Consider the following 20,539-nt stretch of genomic DNA (forward strand, 5'->3'; position numbering starts at 1 on the left):
GGCCAGGTAGCCTAGCTCTATGCATTATCAGGCCAGGTAGCCTAGCTCTATGCATAACCAGGCCAGGTAGCCTAGCTCTATGCATTATCAGGCCAGGTAGCCTAGCTCTATGCATAATCAGGCCAGGTAGCCTAGCTCTATGCATAACCAGGCCAGGTAGCCTAGCTCTATGCATAACCAGGCCAGGTAGCCTAGCTCTATGCATAACCAGGCCAGGTAGCCTAGCTCTATGCATAACCAGGCCAGGTAGCCTAGCTCTATGCATAATCAGGCCAGGTAGCCTAGCTCTATGCATAACCAGGCCAGGTAGCCTAGCTCTATGCATAACCAGGCCAGGTAGCCTAGCTCTATGCATAATCAGGCCAGGTAGCCTAGCTCTATGCATAACCAGGCCAGGTAGCCTAGCTCTATGCATTATCAGGCCAGGTAGCCTAGCTCTATGCATTATCAGGCCAGGTAGCCTAGCTCTATGCATAATCAGGCCAGGTAGCCTAGCTCTATGCATAACCAGGCCAGGTAGCCTAGCTCTATGCATAACCAGGCCAGGTAGCCTAGCTCTATGCATTATCAGGCCAGGTAGCCTAGCTCTATGCATTATCAGGCCAGGTAGCCTAGCTCCATGCATAATCAGGCCAGGTAATATTCATAATCAGGTGCATGTCCTTACTCAAGATTGACATGAGTGCTCAAAAAACAAAAGACAATGAATAAATTGACAACTCCAAAATGGAATGAAATAAACCAGAACTTTATCCTCACAAGTGTAGGCTCGGTTCTGCGCTCTGCAAACAACGTGTCCACTCCTTCGATGACAACGGTAAGACTGTACTAATACATATATTGAATGCATTAACAGAAATCACTGTAAACAAACAAACATTGTAAATTATAAATGGTAAACAGTAAATGTACGACTGGTGAACAATCCCCGCGGCCTCCGCATTGGATTAGTCCACTCAGACAGGTGAGAATCAGACAGGTGAGAATCAGACAGGTGAGAATCAGACAGGTGCAAAAACAGACAGGTGCGAATCAGACAGGTGTCTTGTGTTACATCATTATTTTTCTTCATACATTTGTCACTGTTCGACTAAAAACATCTCGGCCCGTCAGCATAATAACACGTAGGGCCCAGTCAGCATAATAACACGTAGGGCCCAGTCAGCATAATAACACGTAGGGCCCAGTCAGCATAATAACACGTAGGGCCCAGTCAGCATAATAACACGTAGGGCCCAGTCAGCATAATAACACGTAGGGCCCGGTCAGCATAATAACACGTAGGGCCCGGTCAGCATAATAACACGTAGGGCCCAGTCAGCATAATAACACGTAGGGCCCGGTCAGCATAATAACACGTAGGGCCCAGTCAGCATAATAACACGTAGGGCCCAGTCAGCATAATAACACGTAGGGCCCAGTCAGCATAATAACACGTAGGGCCCAGTCAGCATAATAACACGTAGGGCCCAGTCAGCATAATAACACGTAGGGCCCAGTCAGCATAATAACACGTAGGGCCCGTCAGCATAATAACACGTAGGGCCCAGTCAGCATAATAACACGTAGGGCCCAGTCAGCATAATAACACGTAGGGCCCAGTCAGCATAATAACACGTAGTAATAACACGTAGGGCCCAGTCAGCATAATAACACGTAGGGCCCAGTCAGCATAATAACACGTAGGGCCCAGTCAGCATAATAACACGTAGGGCCCAGTCAGCATAATAACACGTAGGGCCCAGTCAGCATAATAACACGTAGGGCCCAGTCAGCATAATAACACGTAGGGCCCGTCAGCATAATAACACGTAGGGCCCAGTCAGCATAATAACACGTAGGGCCCAGTCAGCATAATAACACGTAGGGCCCAGTCAGCATAATAACACGTAGGGCCCAGTCAGCATAATAACACGTAGGGCCCAGTCAGCATAATAACACGTAGGGCCCAGTCAGCATAATAACACGTAGGGCCCAGTCAGCATAATAACACGTAGGGCCCGGTCAGCATAATAACACGTAGGGCCCGGTCAGCATAATAACACGTAGGGCCCGGTCAGCATAATAACACGTAGGGCCCGGTCAGCATAATAACACGTAGGGCCCAGTCAGCATAATAACACGTAGGGCCCAGTCAGCATAATAACACGTAGGGCCCAGTCAGCATAATAACACGTAGGGCCCAGTCAGCATAATAACACGTAGGGCCCGTCAGCATAATAACACGTAGGGCCCAGTCAGCATAATAACACGTAGGGCCCAGTCAGCATAATAACACGTAGGGCCCAGTCAGCATAATAACACGTAGGGCCCAGTCAGCATAATAACACGTAGGGCCCAGTCAGCATAATAACACGTAGGGCCCAGTCAGCATAATAACACGTAGGGCCCAGTCAGCATAATAACACGTAGGGCCCAGTCAGCATAATAACACGTAGGGCCCAGTCAGCATAATAACACGTAGGGCCCAGTCAGCATAATAACACGTAGGGCCCAGTCAGCATAATAACACGTAGGGCCCAGTCAGCATAATAACACGTAGGGCCCAGTAGCATAATAACACGTAGGGCCCGGTCAGCATAATAACACGTAGGGCCCGGTCAGCATAATAACACGTAGGGCCCGGTCAGCATAATAACACGTAGGGCCCGGTCAGCATAATAACACGTAGGGCCCGGTCAGCATAATAACACGTAGAGCCCAGTCAGCATAATAACACGTAGGGCCCAGTCAGCATAATAACACGTAGGGCCCAGTCAGCATAATAACACGTAGGGCCCAGTCAGCATAATAACACGTAGGGCCCAGTCAGCATAATAACACGTAGGGCCCAGTCAGCATAATAACACGTAGGGCCCAGTCAGCATAATAACACGTAGGGCCCAGTCAGCATAATAACACGTAGGGCCCAGTCAGCATAATAACACGTAGGGCCCAGTCAGCATAATAACACGTAGGGCCCAGTCAGCATAATAACACGTAGGGCCCAGTCAGCATAATAACACGTAGGGCCCAGTCAGCATAATAACACGTAGGGCCCAGTCAGCATAATAACACGTAGGGCCCAGTCAGCATAATAACACGTAGGGCCCAGTCAGCATAATAACACGTAGGGCCCAGTCAGCATAATAACACGTAGGGCCCAGTCAGCATAATAACACGTAGGGCCCAGTCAGCATAATAACACGTAGGGCCCAGTCAGCATAATAACACGTAGGGCCCAGTCAGCATAATAACACGTAGGGCCCAGTCAGCATAATAACACGTAGGGCCCAGTCAGCATAATAACACGTAGGGCCCAGTCAGCATAATAACACGTAGGGCCCAGTCAGCATAATAACACGTAGGGCCCAGTCAGCATAATAACACGTAGGGCCCAGTCAGCATAATAACACGTAGGGCCCAGTCAGCATAATAACACGTAGGGCCCAGTCAGCATAATAACACGTAGGGCCCAGTCAGCATAATAACACGTAGGGCCCAGTCAGCATAATAACACGTAGGGCCCAGTCAGCATAATAACACGTAGGGCCCAGTCAGCATAATAACACGTAGGGCCCAGTCAGCATAATAACACGTAGGGCCCAGTCAGCATAATAACACGTAGGGCCCAGTCAGCATAATAACACGTAGGGCCCAGTCAGCATAATAACACGTAGGGCCCAGTCAGCATAATAACACGTAGGGCCCAGTCAGCATAATAACACGTAGGGCCCAGTCAGCATAATAACACGTAGGGCCCAGTCAGCATAATAACACGTAGGGCCCAGTCAGCATAATAACACGTAGGGCCCAGTCAGCATAATAACACGTAGGGCCCAGTCAGCATAATAACACGTAGGGCCCAGTCAGCATAATAACACGTAGGGCCCGGTCAGCATAATAACACGTAGGGCCCAGTCAGCATAATAACACGTAGGGCCCAGTCAGCATAATAACACGTAGAGCCCAGTCAGCATAATAACACGTAGGGCCCAGTCAGCATAATAACACGTAGGGCCCAGTCAGCATAATAACACGTAGGGCCCAGTCAGCATAATAACACGTAGGGCCCAGTCAGCATAATAACACGTAGGGCCCAGTCAGCATAATAACACGTAGGGCCCAGTCAGCATAATAACACGTAGGGCCCAGTCAGCATAATAACACGTAGGGCCCAGTCAGCATAATAACACGTAGGGCCCAGTCAGCATAATAACACGTAGGGCCCAGTCAGCATAATAACACGTAGGGCCCAGTCAGCATAATAACACGTAGGGCCCAGTCAGCATAATAACACGTAGGGCCCAGTCAGCATAATAACACGTAGGGCCCAGTCAGCATAATAACACGTAGGGCCCAGTCAGCATAATAACACGTAGGGCCCAGTCAGCATAATAACACGTAGGGCCCAGTCAGCATAATAACACGTAGGGCCCAGCGCCCGGGCCCAGTCAGCATAATAACACGTAGGGCCCAGTCAGCATAATAACACGTAGGGCCCAGTCAGCATAATAACACGTAGGGCCCAGTCAGCATAATAACACGTAGGGCCCAGTCAGCATAATAACACGTAGGGCCCAGTCAGCATAATAACACGTAGGGCCCAGTCAGCATAATAACACGTAGGGCCCAGTCAGCATAATAACACGTAGGGCCCAGTCAGCATAATAACACGTAGGGCCCAGTCAGCATAATAACACGTAGGGCCCAGTCAGCATAATAACACGTAGGGCCCAGTCAGCATAATAACACGTAGGGCCCAGTCAGCATAATAACACGTAGGGCCCAGTCAGCATAATAACACGTAGGGCCCAGTCAGCATAATAACACGTAGGGCCCAGTCAGCATAATAACACGTAGGGCCCAGTCAGCATAATAACACGTAGGGCCCAGTCAGCATAATAACACGTAGGGCCCAGTCAGCATAATAACACGTAGGGCCCAGTCAGCATAATAACACGTAGGGCCCAGTCAGCATAATAACACGTAGGGCCCAGTCAGCATAATACAGAGCTGATCGCAAGAGCGAACAGTTCAAATCTTCAGATAAAGTAAAGTAGACATAAAGAGCACAGTGCCATGCAGTAACAGTGTGTGGCCAGTAGGTGTCAGTGTTGTTCCTTACATACCTGCAGATACTGGGAGAGCTGGAAGAGTTCCTGAGAGTACATAATGGGGGTGTTGGCCGCAACCTGCAGGAGGAGGAGGCCCCCCACACACACACACACACACACACACACACACACACACACACACACACACACACACACACACACACACACACACACACACACACACACACACACACATCAGGTAAGACAGGGACACTGGGTCTACGCACACACCTGAACACACACCTTATCAGGCAGCCTACTACCTAGGCTCATCAACTGGAAAGGGCAGCGAGATCGCGACATGCTCACAACCTACTCAGAGTGAAATAATAACAAGTGAAATTTCATGTATTATGATAAATAGGTAGGGAGGGCCGTGCCAATTTTCCTGACTAGCTGGATGTCACTGTTCCAGCCAATATGTGCCTTGGTGTATGAATAGAGCAGGGCAGCATCCCGGGGTATGAATAGAGCAGGGCAGCATCCCGGGGTATGTATAGAGCAGGGCAGCATCCCGGGGTATGTATAGAGCAGGGCAGCATCCCGGGGTATGTATAGAGCAGGGCAGTATCCCGGGGTATGTATAGAGCAGGGCAGCATCCCGGGGTATGTATAGAGCAGAGCAGTATCCCGGGGTATGTATAGAGCAGAGCAGTATCCCATGTATGTAGAGAGCAGGGCAGTATCCCGGGGTATGTATAGAGCAAGGCAGCATCCCGGGGTATGTATAGAGCAGAGCAGTATCCCATGTATGTAGAGAGCAGGGCAGTATCCCGGGGTATGTATAGAGCAGGGAAGTATCCCGGGGTATGTATAGAGCAGAGCAGTATCCCATGTATGTAGAGAGCAGGGCAGTATCCCGTGTATGTATAGAGCAGGGAAGTATCCCGGGGTATGTATAGAGCAGAGCAGTATCCCATGTATGTAGAGAGCAGGGCAGTATCCCGTGTATGTATAGAGCAGGGAAGTATCCCGGGGTATGTATAGAGCAAGGCAGCATCCCGGGGTATGTATAGAGCAGGGAAGTATCCCGTGTATGTATAGAGCAGGGAAGTATCCCGGGGTATGTATAGAGCAGGGCAGCATCCCGGGGTATGTAGAGAGCAGGGAAGTATCCCGGGGTATGTATAGAGCAGGGCAGCATCCCGGGGTATGTAGAGAGCAGGGAAGTATCCCGGGGTATGTATAGAGCAGGGCAGCATCCCGGGGTATGTAGAGAGCAGGGAAGTATCCCGGGGTATGTATAGAGCAGGGCAGCATCCCGGGGTATGTAGAGAGCAGGGAAGTATCCCGGGGTATGTATAGAGCAGGGCAGCTCCCGGGGTATGTAGAGAGCAGGGAAGTATCCCGGGGTATGTATAGAGCAGGGCAGCATCCCGGGGTATGTAGAGAGCAGAGAAGTATCCCGGGGTATGTATAGAGCAGAGCAGTATCCCGTGTATGTAGAGAGCAGGGCAGTATCCCGGGGTATGTATTGAGCAGGGCAGTATCCCGGGGTATGTATAGAGCAGGGCAGTATCCCGGGGTATGTATAGAGCAGGGCAGTATCCCGGGGTATGTATAGAGCAGGGCAGCATCCCGGGGTATGTATAGAGCAGGGCAGCATCCCGGGGTATGTATAGAGCAGGGCAGCATCCCGGGGTATGTATAGAGCAGGGAAGTATCCCGGGGTATGTATAGAGCAGGGCAGCATCCCGGGGTATGTATAGAGCAGGGCAGCATCCCGGGGTATGTATAGAGCAGGGAAGTATCCCATGTATGTAGAGAGCAGGGCAGCATCCCGTGTATGTAGAGAGCAGGGCAGTATCCCGGGGTATGTATAGAGCAGGGAAGTATCCCGGGGTATGTATAGAGCAGGGCAGCATCCCGGGGTATGTATAGAGCAGGGCAGCATCCCGGGGTATGTATAGAGCAGGGCAGCATCCCGGGGTATTTGGAAATAGCCACAGGATGGTTTTTCAATACTGTCAAAACAATTTTCACTTTTGTGCAACACGTTAGGAGATTAGATTCTTCATTTCACCTGTCAAATTTTTCATTATGAAACTTAGCGGTAGTCCGCAGTCATGTGGTGCTTGTTTACAAGCACACAATGACGGATCCAATTTATTATGGATCCCCATTAGTTCCTGCCAAGGCAGCAGCTACTCTTCCTGGGGTTTATTATGGATCCCCATTAGTTCCTGCCAAGGCAGCAGCTACTCTTCCTGGGGTTTATTATGGATCCCCATTAGTTCCTGTCAAGGCAGCAGCTACTCTTCCTGGGGTTTATTATGGATCTCCATTAGTTCCTGCCAAGGCAGCAGCTACACTTCCTGGGGTTTATTATGGATCCCCATTAGTTCCTGCCAAGGCAGCAGCTACTCTTCCTGGGGTTTATTATGGATCCCCATTAGTTCCTGCCAAGGCAGCAGCTACTCTTCCTAGGGTTTATTATGGATCCCCATTAGTTCCTGCCAAGGCAGCAGCTACTCTTCTTGGGGTCCGTCAAAATTAAGGCAGTTAAACAATTTTAAAAACAATACAATATATTCAGAACAGATTTCACAACACACTGAGTGTGTGCCCTCAGGCCCATACGCCACTACCACATATCTACAACACAAAAGCCATGTGTACATGTGTGTATAGTGCCTATGCTATCGTGTGCGTTTGAACACGTCTGTGCCTATGTGTTGCTTCACTGTCCCTGCTGTTCCATAAGGTGTATTCTTTTATTTAATAATCTGATTCTACTGTTTGCATCAGTTACCTGATGTGGAATAGAGTTCCATGTAGTCATGGCTCTATGTAGTACTGTGCGCCTCCCATAGTCTGTTCTGGACTTGGGGACTGTGAAGAGACCTCTGGTTGCATGTCTTGTGGGGTATGCATGGGTGTCTGAGCTGTGTGCCAGTAGTTTAAACATACAGCTCAGACATGCATATTCATGTTTGCAATGTGGGTACATCCATCCAAGGGATAGCCGTGCTGCCCTGTTCTGAGCCAATTGCAATTTTCCTAAGTCCCTCTTTGTGGCACCTGACCACACGACTGAACAGTAGTCCAGGGGCGACAGAACCAGGGCCTGTAGGACCTGCCTTGTTGGTAGTGTTGTTAAGAAGGTAGAAACTAGGGTCTGTAGGACCTGCCTTGTTGATAGTGTTGTTAAGAAGGTAGAAACTAGGGCCTGTAGGACCTGCCTTGTTGATAGTGTTGTTAAGAAGGTAGAAACTAGGGTCTGTAGGACCTGCCTTGTTGATAGTGTTGTTAAGAAGGTAGAAACTAGGGCCTGTAGGACCTGCCTTGTTGGTAGTGTTGTTAAGAAGGTAGAAACTAGGGCCTGTAGGACCTGCCTTGTTGGTAGTGTTGTTAAGAAGGTAGAAACTAGGGTCTGTAGGACCTGCCTTGTTGATAGTGTTGTTAAGAAGGTAGAAACTAGGGCCTGTAGGACCTGCCTTGTTGATAGTGTTGTTAAGGTAGAAACTAGGGCCTGTAGGACCTGCCTTGTTGATAGTGTTGTTAAGAAGGCAGAGCAGCGCTTTATTATGGACAGACTTCTCCCCATCTTAGCTACTGTTGTATCAATATGTTTTGACCATAACAGTTTACAATCCAGGGTAACTCCAACCAGTTTAATCAGCTCAACTTGCTCAACTTCTACATTATTTATCACAAGATTTAGTTGAGGTTTAGGGTTTAGTGAATGATTTGTCCCTAATACAATGCTTTTAGTTTTAGAAATATTTATGACTAATTTATTCCCTGCCGCCCATTCTGAAACAAACTGCAGCTCTTTGTTAAGTGTTGCAGTCATTTCAGTCGATGTAGTAGCTGACGTGTTTAGTGTTGAGTCATCCGCATACATAGACACTCTGGCTTTACTCAAAGCCAGTGACATGTCGTTAGTAAAAATGGAAAAAGGAGCCTAGACAGCTGCCCTGGGGAATTCCTGATTCTAACTGGATTGTGTTGGAGAGGCTTCCATTAAAGAACACCCTCTGTGTTCTGTTAGACAGGTAACTCTTTATCCACATTATAGCAGGGGGTGTAAAGCCATTATAGCAGGGGGTGTAAAGCCATTATAGCAGGGGGTGTAAAGCCATTATAGCAGGGGGTGTAAAGCCATAACACATAAGTTTTTCCAGCAGCAGACTATGATCAATAATGTCAAAAGCCGCACTGAAATCTAACAAGACAGCCCCCACAACCATTTTATCATCAATTTCTCCCAGTCAGTCATTTGTTTAAGTGCTTGTTGAGTGTCCTTCCCTATAAGCGTGCTAAAAATGTCTGTTGTCAATTTGTTTACTGTGAAATAGCATTGTATCTGGTCAAATAATGTTTTCTTGAAGTTTACTAAATGGTTGGTAACAGGTTGATTGGTGTGCTATTTGAGCCAGTAAAGGGGACTTTACTATTCTTAGGTAGCGGAATGACTTTAGCTTCCCTCCAGACCTGAGGGCACACACTTTCTAGTCGGCTTAAATTGAAGATGTGACAAATAGGAGTGGCAATATCGTCTGCTATTATCCTCAGTAATTTTCCATCCAGATTGTCAGACCCAGGTGGCTTGTTTTAGTTGATAGACCATTTTTTTCACCTCTCCACACAGACTTAACGGAATTCAAAAGTTACAATTCTTGTCTTTCATAAAATGGTCCGATATAGTAGGATGTGGCGTCAGCGTTTGTTGCTGGCATGTCTGAAGGTGTCAAAGTTATCTATAAAAGTGACTCCAGCAGAGCTAGAGTAGTCTTTCAGCCAGATGTGTAACACCAGCAGTTTGCTGAATCTTTCACACCCAACGATGGTACTGGACATGAAATTATTGGCCATTTTTTTGGAGTCTTTTAAAGCTAAAATCAGTTCTTTAAAATCCTTTTTCAAAATGTTCTGAGTTAGTCCATGTGGGGTCAAACGACATGAGCTCCCGGCATCTGTCCTAGAACAGTCAGAAGCAGCCTTGTGATGTCCTGTACTCGTGCTCCTGTGTAGAACAGTGTTTTTACCTTGGGAACCGAGATATTTCACACCATAGAGCTGCCTATGATGACAGCTGGTGATGCTGAATGGGCCGGTCTCTCAGGAAGCCTCACGGTCTGATGAGGCTGGGAACTCAGAGGATCTGAACCCGAGGTAGAAGCCACCGGAGAAGGAGACAGAACCGAGGACGAAGATGCAGGTACCTCCGGATCCGATCTTAAAGCCCACAACGAAGGCGGCGCCAGAACCTCTGGATAAAGGGCCCCCCCCCCGTTGCCAGAGGAGGCTTTCTTCGACTTCCACGGCGAGTGACGTACCTCCATAACTGGTTGGTTTGGTCGAGAACAGCTCCGTTCTCCAGGGGATGGAACCCTGCCAGCCAGTTGGCTGTGGAGAGCTGACACTGCGGCGAAACTTAAACCAGACCAGAGCGGCGTCCGGGGTGGAAGAAAAAAGTAGGCGGGCGAGGGTTCCCCAGTAGATTGTGTAGGTTTGCTACTTGCTTGCTAAGAGTAGCCACTCTGCAAGCAAGTAGTTGCTACATTTAAAGTCAGCGAGGTCCACATCGTCCAGGAACAAAGCAAAGTAAACACAGCTCCTGCAGCACTGGAAACGTTCAATAGCGGCCTCCATTTGAGATCGCCGAGCCAGCTAGGCTAGGCTGGGCTTTCACGTCTCTCCCCCTATGCGGAAACTGGCAGGATCCCGGGACAGATAGCAGCGCTCACAGCAATTTAGCCCAACAGAGCCGTAGGATCCAAAATAAAAGTATTTCAAAACGATGTCAGATTTAAACCGAAGTCTGTAGTTCAGGTTTTAGCGTTTCAACAACAACAAACGTACATCTGATGACGTGCAGACAAGGTGTGATGCACATCACACACACACACACACACACACACACACACACACACACACACACAAACAGACGAATCCGCCTACCTTATCAACAGGAAGTGGTAAAGGTGCTTGGATGACACTGTGGAGAGGACAGAGATCAGAGTTCAGTTCAGGAGGATGATAAAGCGCATTCAACAGTTTATAACAAACAACAGTAATTCAACGTTTAACATAATAGTCTGAATGGCTATTCAACACTGAACTAAAATAGAAAACGCAACATGTAAAGTGTTGGTTCCATGTTTCATGAGCTGAAATACAAAGATCCCAGAAATGTTCCAAATGCACAAAAAGGGTATTTCTCTTAAATTTAGTGCATACATTTGTTTACATCCCTGTTAGTGAGCATTTCTCTTTTGCCAAAATAATCCATCCATCTGCTTGGTCTGGCATACGAAGAAAGTGATTAAACAGAATGATCATTACACAATTGAACCTGCGAACAATAAAAAGGCCACTCAAATGTGCAGTTGTGTCACAGAACACAATGCCACAGATGTCTCAAATTTAGGGAACATGCAATTGGCATGCTGACTGCAGGAATGTCTACCAGAGCATTGGATGTTCATTTCTCTACCATAAGCCGCCTCAATTGACGTTTTTAGAGAATTTGGCAGTACGTCCAACCGGCCTCACAAGCCACTGCATCACAAAGCCCTGACCTCAATCCTATAGACAATTGTGGGCAGAACTGAAAAAGCGTGTGCGAGCAAGGAGGCCTACAAACCTGACTCAGTTACACCAGCTCTGTCAGGAGGAATGGGCCACAATTCACCCAACTTATTGTGGGAAGCTTGTGGAAGGCTACCCGAAAAGTTTGACGCAAGTTAAACAATTTAAAGGCAATGCTACCAAATACTAATTGAGTGTATGTAAACTTCTGACCCACTGGGAATGTGATGAAAGAAATAAAAGCTGAAATAAATCATTCTCTCTACTATTATTCTGACATTTCACATTCTTAAAATAAAGTGGTGATCTTAACTGACCTAAAAACAGGATTAAATGTCAGGAATTGTGAAAAACTAAGTTTAAACGTATTTGGCTAAGATGTACGTAAACTTCCGACTTCAACTGTACATACAGGGGGTTCCGGGACAGAGTCAATGTGCGGGGGGTACAGGTTAGTCGAGGTAATTTGGAGTGACTATGCATAGATAATAGATAATAAAAGTGAATAGCAAAACAGCTCTGGTCCTCTATGCATTCATTCTAAACAGTGAGTAGCAGCAGTGTAAAAACGGGGGGGGTCAGTGTAAATAGTCTAGGTGGCCATTTGATTAATTGTTCAGTAGTCTTATGGGGGTAGAAGCTGTTAAGAAGCCTTTTGGTCCTAGACTTGGCACTCCGGTACCGCTTGCCGTGCGGCAGCAGAGAAACAGTGTATGACTTGGGTGGCTGGAGTCTCCAACAATTTTTTGGGGCCTTCCTCTGACACCGCCTGGTATAGTTGTCCCAGATGTCAGGGAGTTTGGGCCATTCTTACTACCCTCTGCAGTGCCTTGTGGTCAGAGCCCGAGCAGTTGCAGTACCAGGCAGTGATGCAAGCGGTCAGGATGCTCTCGATAGTGCAGCTGAAGAACTTTGAGGATCTGAGGACCCATGCCAGGGAATAGGTTTTGTCGTGCCCTCTTCACAATTGTCTTGGTGTGTTTGGAAAATGATAGTTTGTTGGTGATGTGGACACCAAGGAACTTGAAATTCTCGACCCGCTCCACTTCAGCCCAGTCGATGTTAATAGGGGCCTGTTCGGCCCTCCATTTGCAGACTGAGGTGTTTAGTCCCAGGGTCCTTAGCTTAGTGATGAGGTTTGGTGGAACTATGGTGTTGAATGCTGAGCTGTAGTCAATTAACAGCATTCTCACGTAGTTGTTCCTTTTGTCCAAGTCAGGTGGGAAAGCGCAGCGCGGATCGCGATTGAGATTGCATTATCTGTGGATCTGTTGGGGCGGTATGCGAATTGGAGTGGGTCCAGGGTTTCAGACATTCTTCAAACAGCCACCCTTTGCACACTGTTGGCATTCTCTCAACCAGCTTCACCAGTAATTCCAACAGTCTTGAAGGAGTTCCCACATATGCTGAGAACTTGATGGCTGCTTTTCCTTCACTCTGCGGTCCAACTCATCCCAAACCATCTCAAGTTGGTTGAGGTGGGGGATTGTGGAGGCCATGTCATCTGATGCAGCACTCCATCACTCTCCATCTTAGTAAAAATAGCCCTTACACAGCCTGAAACGGTGTTGGGTCATTGTTCTGCTGAAATACAAATGACAGTCCCACTAAGACCAAACCGGATGGCGTATCGCTGCAGAATGCTGTGGTAGCCATGCTGGTTAAGTGTGCCTTGAATTCTAAATAAATCACTGACAGTGTCACAGCAAAGCACGTCCACAACATCACACCTTCTCTTCCATGCTTCACGGTGGGAAATACACGTGGATATCAGCTCACCCACACAGAGTCTCACAAAGATGAAAATCACCAATTTGGACTACTGACCAAAAGGACACATTTCCACCGGTCTAATGTCCATCGCTCGCGTTTCTTGGTCCAAGCAAGTCTCTTCTTCTTATTGGTGTCCTTTAGTAGTGGTTTCTTTGCAGCAATTCGACCATGAAGGCCTGATTCACGCAGTCTCCCCTGAAACAGTTGATGTTGAGATGTGTCTGTTACCTGAACTCTGTGAAGCACTCATTTGGGCTGCAATTTCTGAGGCTGGTAACTCTAATGAACTTATCCTGTGCAGCAGAGGTAACTCTGGGTCTTCCTTTCCTGTGGGAGCCAGTTTCATCACAGCGCTTGACGGTTTATGCGACTGCACTTGAATAAACTTTCAAAGTTCTTGAAATGTTCTGTATTGACTGACCTTTGTCTTAAAGTTATTTTATTTTACCTTTATTTAAAAAGGCAAGTCAGTTAAGTGTGTATGTTTATACTGTGTTATTATTTAGTTACCTAGTAAATAAATAATTAAACCAATGTGTAGTGCTGAACCACAAGTAAAGGTTGGGTTTTTTTGCAAATCCAAGATTACGACTGTTCAGAATGATGATATGATAAGAGGTTATAATTAATACGTTGCCTGTTTTATGGTTGTGATGGTAAAGAGCATTAGCATTTAAAACAACAGCTCTCGTGGTGCCCCAAATACCTAATGAGTTAATTGTTAAATGATTAATAAAAAATTAAACATTAGATAAGTCATCAGATGAATGAAAGTAAAAAGTCACAACACCATAGAGGATGGTAAAGTGTCAACATCTGTTGAGATCATGGAAGCCGCTCTAAATGCAACTGGATCCAAATACACCTCAAACTCAACTCCTCGACGTCGTGCCGTCTCCTAACCCGGAGACTCCTCGACGTCGTGCCGTCTCCTGACCCGGAGACTCCTCGACGTCGTGCCGTCTCCTGACCCGGAGACTCCTCGCCGTCTCCTGACCCGGAGGACTCCTCGACGTCATCCCGTCTCCTGACCCGGAGACTCCTCGCCGTCTCCTGACCCGGAGACTCCTCGCCGTCTCCTGACCCGGAGGACTCCTCGACGTCATCCCGTCTCCTGACCCGGAGACTCCTCGACGTCTCCTGACCCGGAGACTCCTCGCCGTCTCCTGACCCGGAGACTCCTCGCCGTCTCCTGACCCGGAGACTCCTCGCCGTCTCCTGACCCGGAGACTCCTCGCCGTCTCCTGACCCGGAGACTCCTCGCCGTCTCCTGACCCGGAGACTCCTCGCCGTCTCCTGACCCGGAGACTCCTCGCCGTCTCCTGACCCGGAGGACTCCTCGCCGTCTCCTGACCCGGAGACTCCTCGCCGTCTCCTGACCCGGAGGACTCCTCGACGTCATCCCGTCTCCTGACCCGGAGACTCCTCGACGTCATCCCGTCTCCTGACCCGGAGACTCCTCGACGTCTCCTGACCCGGAGACTCCTCGACGTCGTGCCGTCTCTTAACCCGGAGACTCCTCGCCGTCATCCCGTCTCCTGACCCGGAGACTCCTCGACGTCGTGCCGTCTCTTAACCCGGAGACTCCTCGCCGTCTCTTAACCCGGAGACTCCTCGACGTCTCCTGACCCGGAGACTCCTCGACGTCGTGCCGTCTCCTGACCCGGAGACTCCTCGACGTCGTGCCGTCTCTTAACCCGGAGACTCCTCGCCGTCTCCTGACCCGGAGGACTCCTCGACGTCATCCCGTCTCCTGACCCGGAGACTCCTCGACGTCTCCTGACCCGGAGACTCCTCGCCGTCTCCTGACCCGGAGACTCCTCGCCGTCTCCTGACCCGGAGACTCCTCGCCGTCTCCTGACCCGGAGACTCCTCGCCGTCTCCTGACCCGGAGACTCCTCGCCGTCTCCTGACCCGGAGACTCCTCGCCGTCTCCTGACCCGGAGACTCCTCGCCGTCTCCTGACCCGGAGGACTCCTCGCCGTCTCCTGACCCGGAGGACTCCTCGACGTCATCCCGTCTCCTGACCCGGAGACTCCTCGACGTCCTATCGTCTCCTGACCCGGAGACTCCTCGACGTCATCCCGTCTCCTGACCCGGAGACTCCTCGACGTCTCCTGACCCGGAGACTCCTCGACGTCGTGCCGTCTCTTAACCCGGAGACTCCTCGCCGTCATCCCGTCTCCTGACCCGGAGACTCCTCGACGTCGTGCCGTCTCTTAACCCGGAGACTCCTCGCCGTCTCTTAACCCGGAGACTCCTCGACGTCTCCTGACCCGGAGACTCCTCGACGTCTCCTGACCCGGAGACTCCTCGACGTCGTGCCGTCTCTTAACCCGGAGACTCCTCGCCGTCTCCTGACCCGGAGGACTCCTCGACGTCATCCCGTCTCCTGACCCGGAGACTCCTCGACGTCATCCCGTCTCCTGACCCGGAGACTCCTCGACGTCATCCCGTCTCCTGACCCGGAGACTCCTCGACGTCATCCCGTCTCCTGACCCGGAGACTCCTCGACGTCTCCTGACCCGGAGACTCCTCGACGTCTCCTGACCCGGAGACTCCTCGACGTCGTGCCGTCTCTTAACCCGGAGACTCCTCGCCGTCATCCCGTCTCCTGACCCGGAGCCTCCTCGACGTCGTGCCGTCTCTTAACCCGGAGACTCCTCGCCGTCTCTTAACCCGGAGACTCCTCGACGTCATCCCGTCTCCTGACCCGGAGACTCCTCGACGTCTCCTGACCCGGAGACTCCTCGACGTCGTGCCGTCTCTTAACCCGGAGACTCCTCGCCGTCTCTTAACCCGGAGACTCCTCGACGTCATCCCGTCTCCTGACCCGGAGACTCCTCGACGTCTCCTGACCCGGAGACTCCTCGACGTCGTGCCGTCTCTTAACCCGGAGACTCCTCGCCGTCATCCCGTCTCCTGACCCGGAGACTCCTCGACGTCGTGCCGTCTCTTAACCCGGAGACTCCTCGACGTCGTGCCGTCTCCTGACCCGGAGACTCCTCGACGTCGTGCCGTCTCCTGACCCGGAGACTCCTCGACGTCGTGCCGTCTCCTAACCCGGAGACTCCTCGACGTCGTGCCGTCTCCTGACCCGGAGACTCCTCGACGTCGTGCCGTCTCCTGACCCGGAGACTCCTCGCCGTCTCCTGACCCGGAGGACTCCTCGACGTCATCCCGTCTCCTGACCCGGAGACTCCTCGCCGTCTCCTGACCCGGAGGACTCCTCGACGTCATCCCGTCTCCTGACCCGGAGACTCCTCGACGTCATCCCGTCTCCTGACCCGGAGACTCCTCGCCGTCTCCTGACCCGGAGACTCCTCGCCGTCTCCTGACCCGGAGGACTCCTCGACGTCATCCCGTCTCCTGACCCGGAGACTCCTCGACGTCATCCCGTCTCCTGACCCGGAGACTCCTCGACGTCTCCTGACCCGGAGACTCCTCGACGTCGTGCCGTCTCTTAACCCGGAGACTCCTCGCCGTCATCCCGTCTCCTGACCCGGAGACTCCTCGACGTCGTGCCGTCTCTTAACCCGGAGACTCCTCGCCGTCTCTTAACCCGGAGACTCCTCTTAGTCATCCCGTCTCCTGACCCGGAGACTCCTCGACGTCGTGCCGTCTCTTAACCCGGAGACTCCTCGCCGTCTTTTAACCCGGAGACTCCTCGACGTCATCCCGTCTCCTGACCCGGAGACTCCTCGACGTCTCCTGACCCGGAGACTCCTCGCCGTCATCCCGTCTCCTGACCCGGAGACTCCTCGCCGTCTCCTGACCCGGAGACTCCTCGACGTCATCCCGTCTCCTGACCCGGAGACTCCTCGACGTCATCCCGTCTCCTGACCCGGAGACTCCTCGACGTCATCCCGTCTCCTGACCCGGAGACTCCTCGACGTCTCCTGACCCGGAGACTCCTCGACGTCGTGCCGTCTCTTAACCCGGAGACTCCTCGCCGTCATCCCGTCTCCTGACCCGGAGACTCCTCGACGTCGTGCCGTCTCCTGACCCGGAGACTCCTCGACGTCATCCCGTCTCCTGACCCGGAGACTCCTCGCCGTCGTGCCGTCTCCTGACCCGGAGACTCCTCGACGTCGTGCCGTCTCTTAACCCGGAGACTCCTCGCCGTCTCTTAACCCGGAGACTCCTCGACGTCATCCCGTCTCCTGACCCGGAGACTCCTCGACGTCGTGCCGTCTCCTGACCCGGAGACTCCTCGACGTCGTCCCGTCTCCTGACCCGGAGACTCCTCGCCGTCATCCCGTCTCCTGACCCGGAGACTCCTCGCCGTCATCCCGTCTCCTGACCCGGAGACTCCTCGACGTCGTGCCGTCTCTTAACCCGGAGACTCCTCGCCGTCTCTTAACCCGGAGACTCCTCGCCGTCATCCCGTCTCCTGACCCGGAGACTCCTCGACGTCTCCTGACCCTGAGACTCCTCGACGTCGTGCCGTCTCCTGACCCGGAGACTCCTCGACGTCCTATCGTCTCCTGACCCGGAGACTCCTCGCCGTCATCCCGTCTCCTGACCCGGAGACTCCTCGACGTCGTGCCGTCTCCTGACCCGGAGACTCATCTACATACATGACCAGCCCTCTTCCTTCCATATTCTGTCACACCTGAACACCCTCTATGTTTAGGGAATCTGAAATGTTTTCATTACATCACCAATTTCTGCCCTGGATGATCGATGAATTTTTTTTTTAAGCAGGAATCTGTAATTGCAGATTAGGATATTTGGCAGAGAGTGGGACGCTTTTGTATATTCTGCTTTCTTTATTGCAGTTAAGACTCTTCTACATGACTGATAGTTTTGGTAGGCCTGATAGATGCACCCTCGGCCAGCCTGGATTCCTCCGGGACGGCTTCTAGTTGGCAGAACATGGTTTTTAAAGACACTTCTTCTCGTTGATGTGATGAACCAGAGGTAAGTTTCCTGAGATTCCATAGGAAATCTGGTAAGTAGTCAAATATTTGTGGTGGCCATTTCACTTAACTGACCACATAGACAATACTAATATACTGTAACTGTCCACCAATAATAGATGGATGGGTAAAGTAGAAAGAGATATATTTTTTTTAAACTACCACCATAACTTGGTAATCTTGGGCAAATTAATGAATTTTCTAATTAGTTCAATACCTTGTTGATTTCCTACTAAATTTGATTAATTCCATTTCATTGTCTGTTTATTCCGAGATTCCGTCCGCATTCTGCGCAACAGATTTCATAGGGCCCTACACTCCCTGAGGGTTTTAAATAGTGTTGTCGAAGTCTGAGCCAGCAGAGGGAGGGAGAGGGATAGGCCTCTTGCTGCAGCCAGCCAGCCAGCCAGCCAGCCAGGCCTCATACTGCAGCCAGCCAGCCAGCCAGCCAGCCAGGCCTCATACTGCAGCCAGCCAGCCAGCCAGGCCTCATACTGCAGCCAGCCAGGCCTCATACTGCAGCCAGCCAAGCCTCATACTGCAGCCAGCCAGGCCTCATACTGCAGCCAGCCAGGCCTCATACTGCAGCCAGCCAGCCAGCCAGCCAGCCAGGCCTCATACTGCAGCCAGCCAGCCAGGCCTCATACTGCAGCCAGCCAGCCAGCCAGCCAGGCCTCATACTGCAGCCAGCCAGGCCTCATACTGCAGCCAGCCAGCCAGCCAGCCAGGCCTCATACTGCAGCCAGCCAGGCCTCATACTGCAGCCAGCCAGGCCTCATACTGCAGCCAGCCAGGCCTCATACTGCAGCCAGCCAGCCAGCCAGGCCTCATACTGCAGCCAGCCAGGCAGCCAGGCCTCATACTGCAGCCAGCCAGGCCTCATACTGCAGCCAGCCAGCCAGCCAGCCAGCCAGGCCTCATACTGCAGCCAGCCAGCCAGCCAGCCAGCCAGGCCTCATACTGCAGCCAGCCAGGCCTCATACTGCAGCCAGCCAGGCCTCATACTGCAGCCAGCCAGGCCTCATACTGCAGCCAGCCAGCCAGCCAGCCAGCCAGCCAGGCCTCATACTGCAGCCAGCCAGGCCTCATACTGCAGCCAGCCAGGCCTCATACTGCAGCCAGCCAGGCCTCATACTGCAGCCAGCCAGCCAGCCAGGCCTCATACTGCAGCCAGCCAGCCAGGCCTCATACTGCAGCCAGCCAGGCCTCATACTGCAGCCAGCCAGCCAGGCCTCATACTGCAGCCAGGCAGCCAGGCCTCATACTGCAGCCAGCCAGGCCTCATACTGCAGCCAGCCAGCCAGCCAGCCAGGCCTCATACTGCAGCCAGCCAGGCCTCATACTGCAGCCAGCCAGGCCTCATACTGCAGCCAGCCAGGCCTCATACTGCAGCCAGCCAGGCCTCATACTGCAGCCAGCCAGGCCTCATACTGCAGCCAGCCAGGCCTCATACTGCAGCCAGCCAGCCAGCCAGCCAGGCCTCATACTGCAGCCAGCCAGGACAACACACGGTTTTCCTGAGGCTCATGTCATAAAGGTCTTTATAGATTCCAGTCCTGAATGGGTATTATTTCTCTCTGCTGGCTGAGTGACTACAACCCGCTGCTGAAGCATGGTCTGGGTGGCTGGCCTGTTTCCACACGCTTTCCATGTGGTTACAGTTGGCAAATCAGACCTCTCCTGTGATGGAGCCAAGGCAAAGAGAGAGAGAGAGGGAGAGAGGGAGAGAGGGAGAGAGGGAGGGTGAGTGAGTGAGAAAAAGGAGGGGGCGAGAGGTCTGGTCTGCCAAGGGAAACATTATGTGGGCAAGTCATGTGTCCCATAACCACACACACCTTGTAAAACACAAGCAAACAAACACATCCTTAAACAGTCTACTGTACTACACATGGGCTCTAAGAGGAGACCTCATCCAGTCTACTGTACTACACATGGGCTCTAAGAGGAGACCTCATCCAGTCTACTGTACTACACATGGGCTCTAAGAGGAGACCTCATCCAGTCTACTGTACTACACATGGGCTCTAAGAGGAGACCTCATCCAGTCTACTGTACTACACATGGGCTCTAAGAGGAGACCTCATCCAGTCTACTGCACTACAGAGGAGAGGAGACCTCATCCAGTCTACTGCACTACAGAGGAGAGGAGACCTCATCCAGTCTACTGCACTACAGAGGAGAGGAGACCTCATCCAGTCTACTGCACTACAG

At 51.4% G+C, this 20,539-nt stretch overlaps 1 protein-coding gene across 1 annotated transcript in view; it reads right to left on the reverse strand.

The window, feature by feature from the left end:
* The window catches only part of LOC106566258 (sarcolemmal membrane-associated protein), a 122,290-nt gene that overhangs the window by 78,647 nt on the left and 23,104 nt on the right, over positions 1-20,539 (reverse strand). Inside the window, exons 4-5 of the mRNA XM_082959531.1 lie at positions 11,004-11,040; positions 5,112-5,174 (exon numbers count right to left, since the gene is read on the reverse strand). Coding sequence (XP_082815657.1) covers positions 5,112-5,174; positions 11,004-11,040 — 100 coding nt within the window. The remainder of the gene's footprint in view (positions 1-5,111; positions 5,175-11,003; positions 11,041-20,539) is intronic.

The sequence above is a fragment of the Salmo salar genome, chromosome 12, assembly GCF_965601325.2.
Source record: "Salmo salar chromosome 12, fSalSal1, whole genome shotgun sequence".
Classification (NCBI taxonomy): Eukaryota; Metazoa; Chordata; class Actinopteri; order Salmoniformes; family Salmonidae; genus Salmo; species Salmo salar.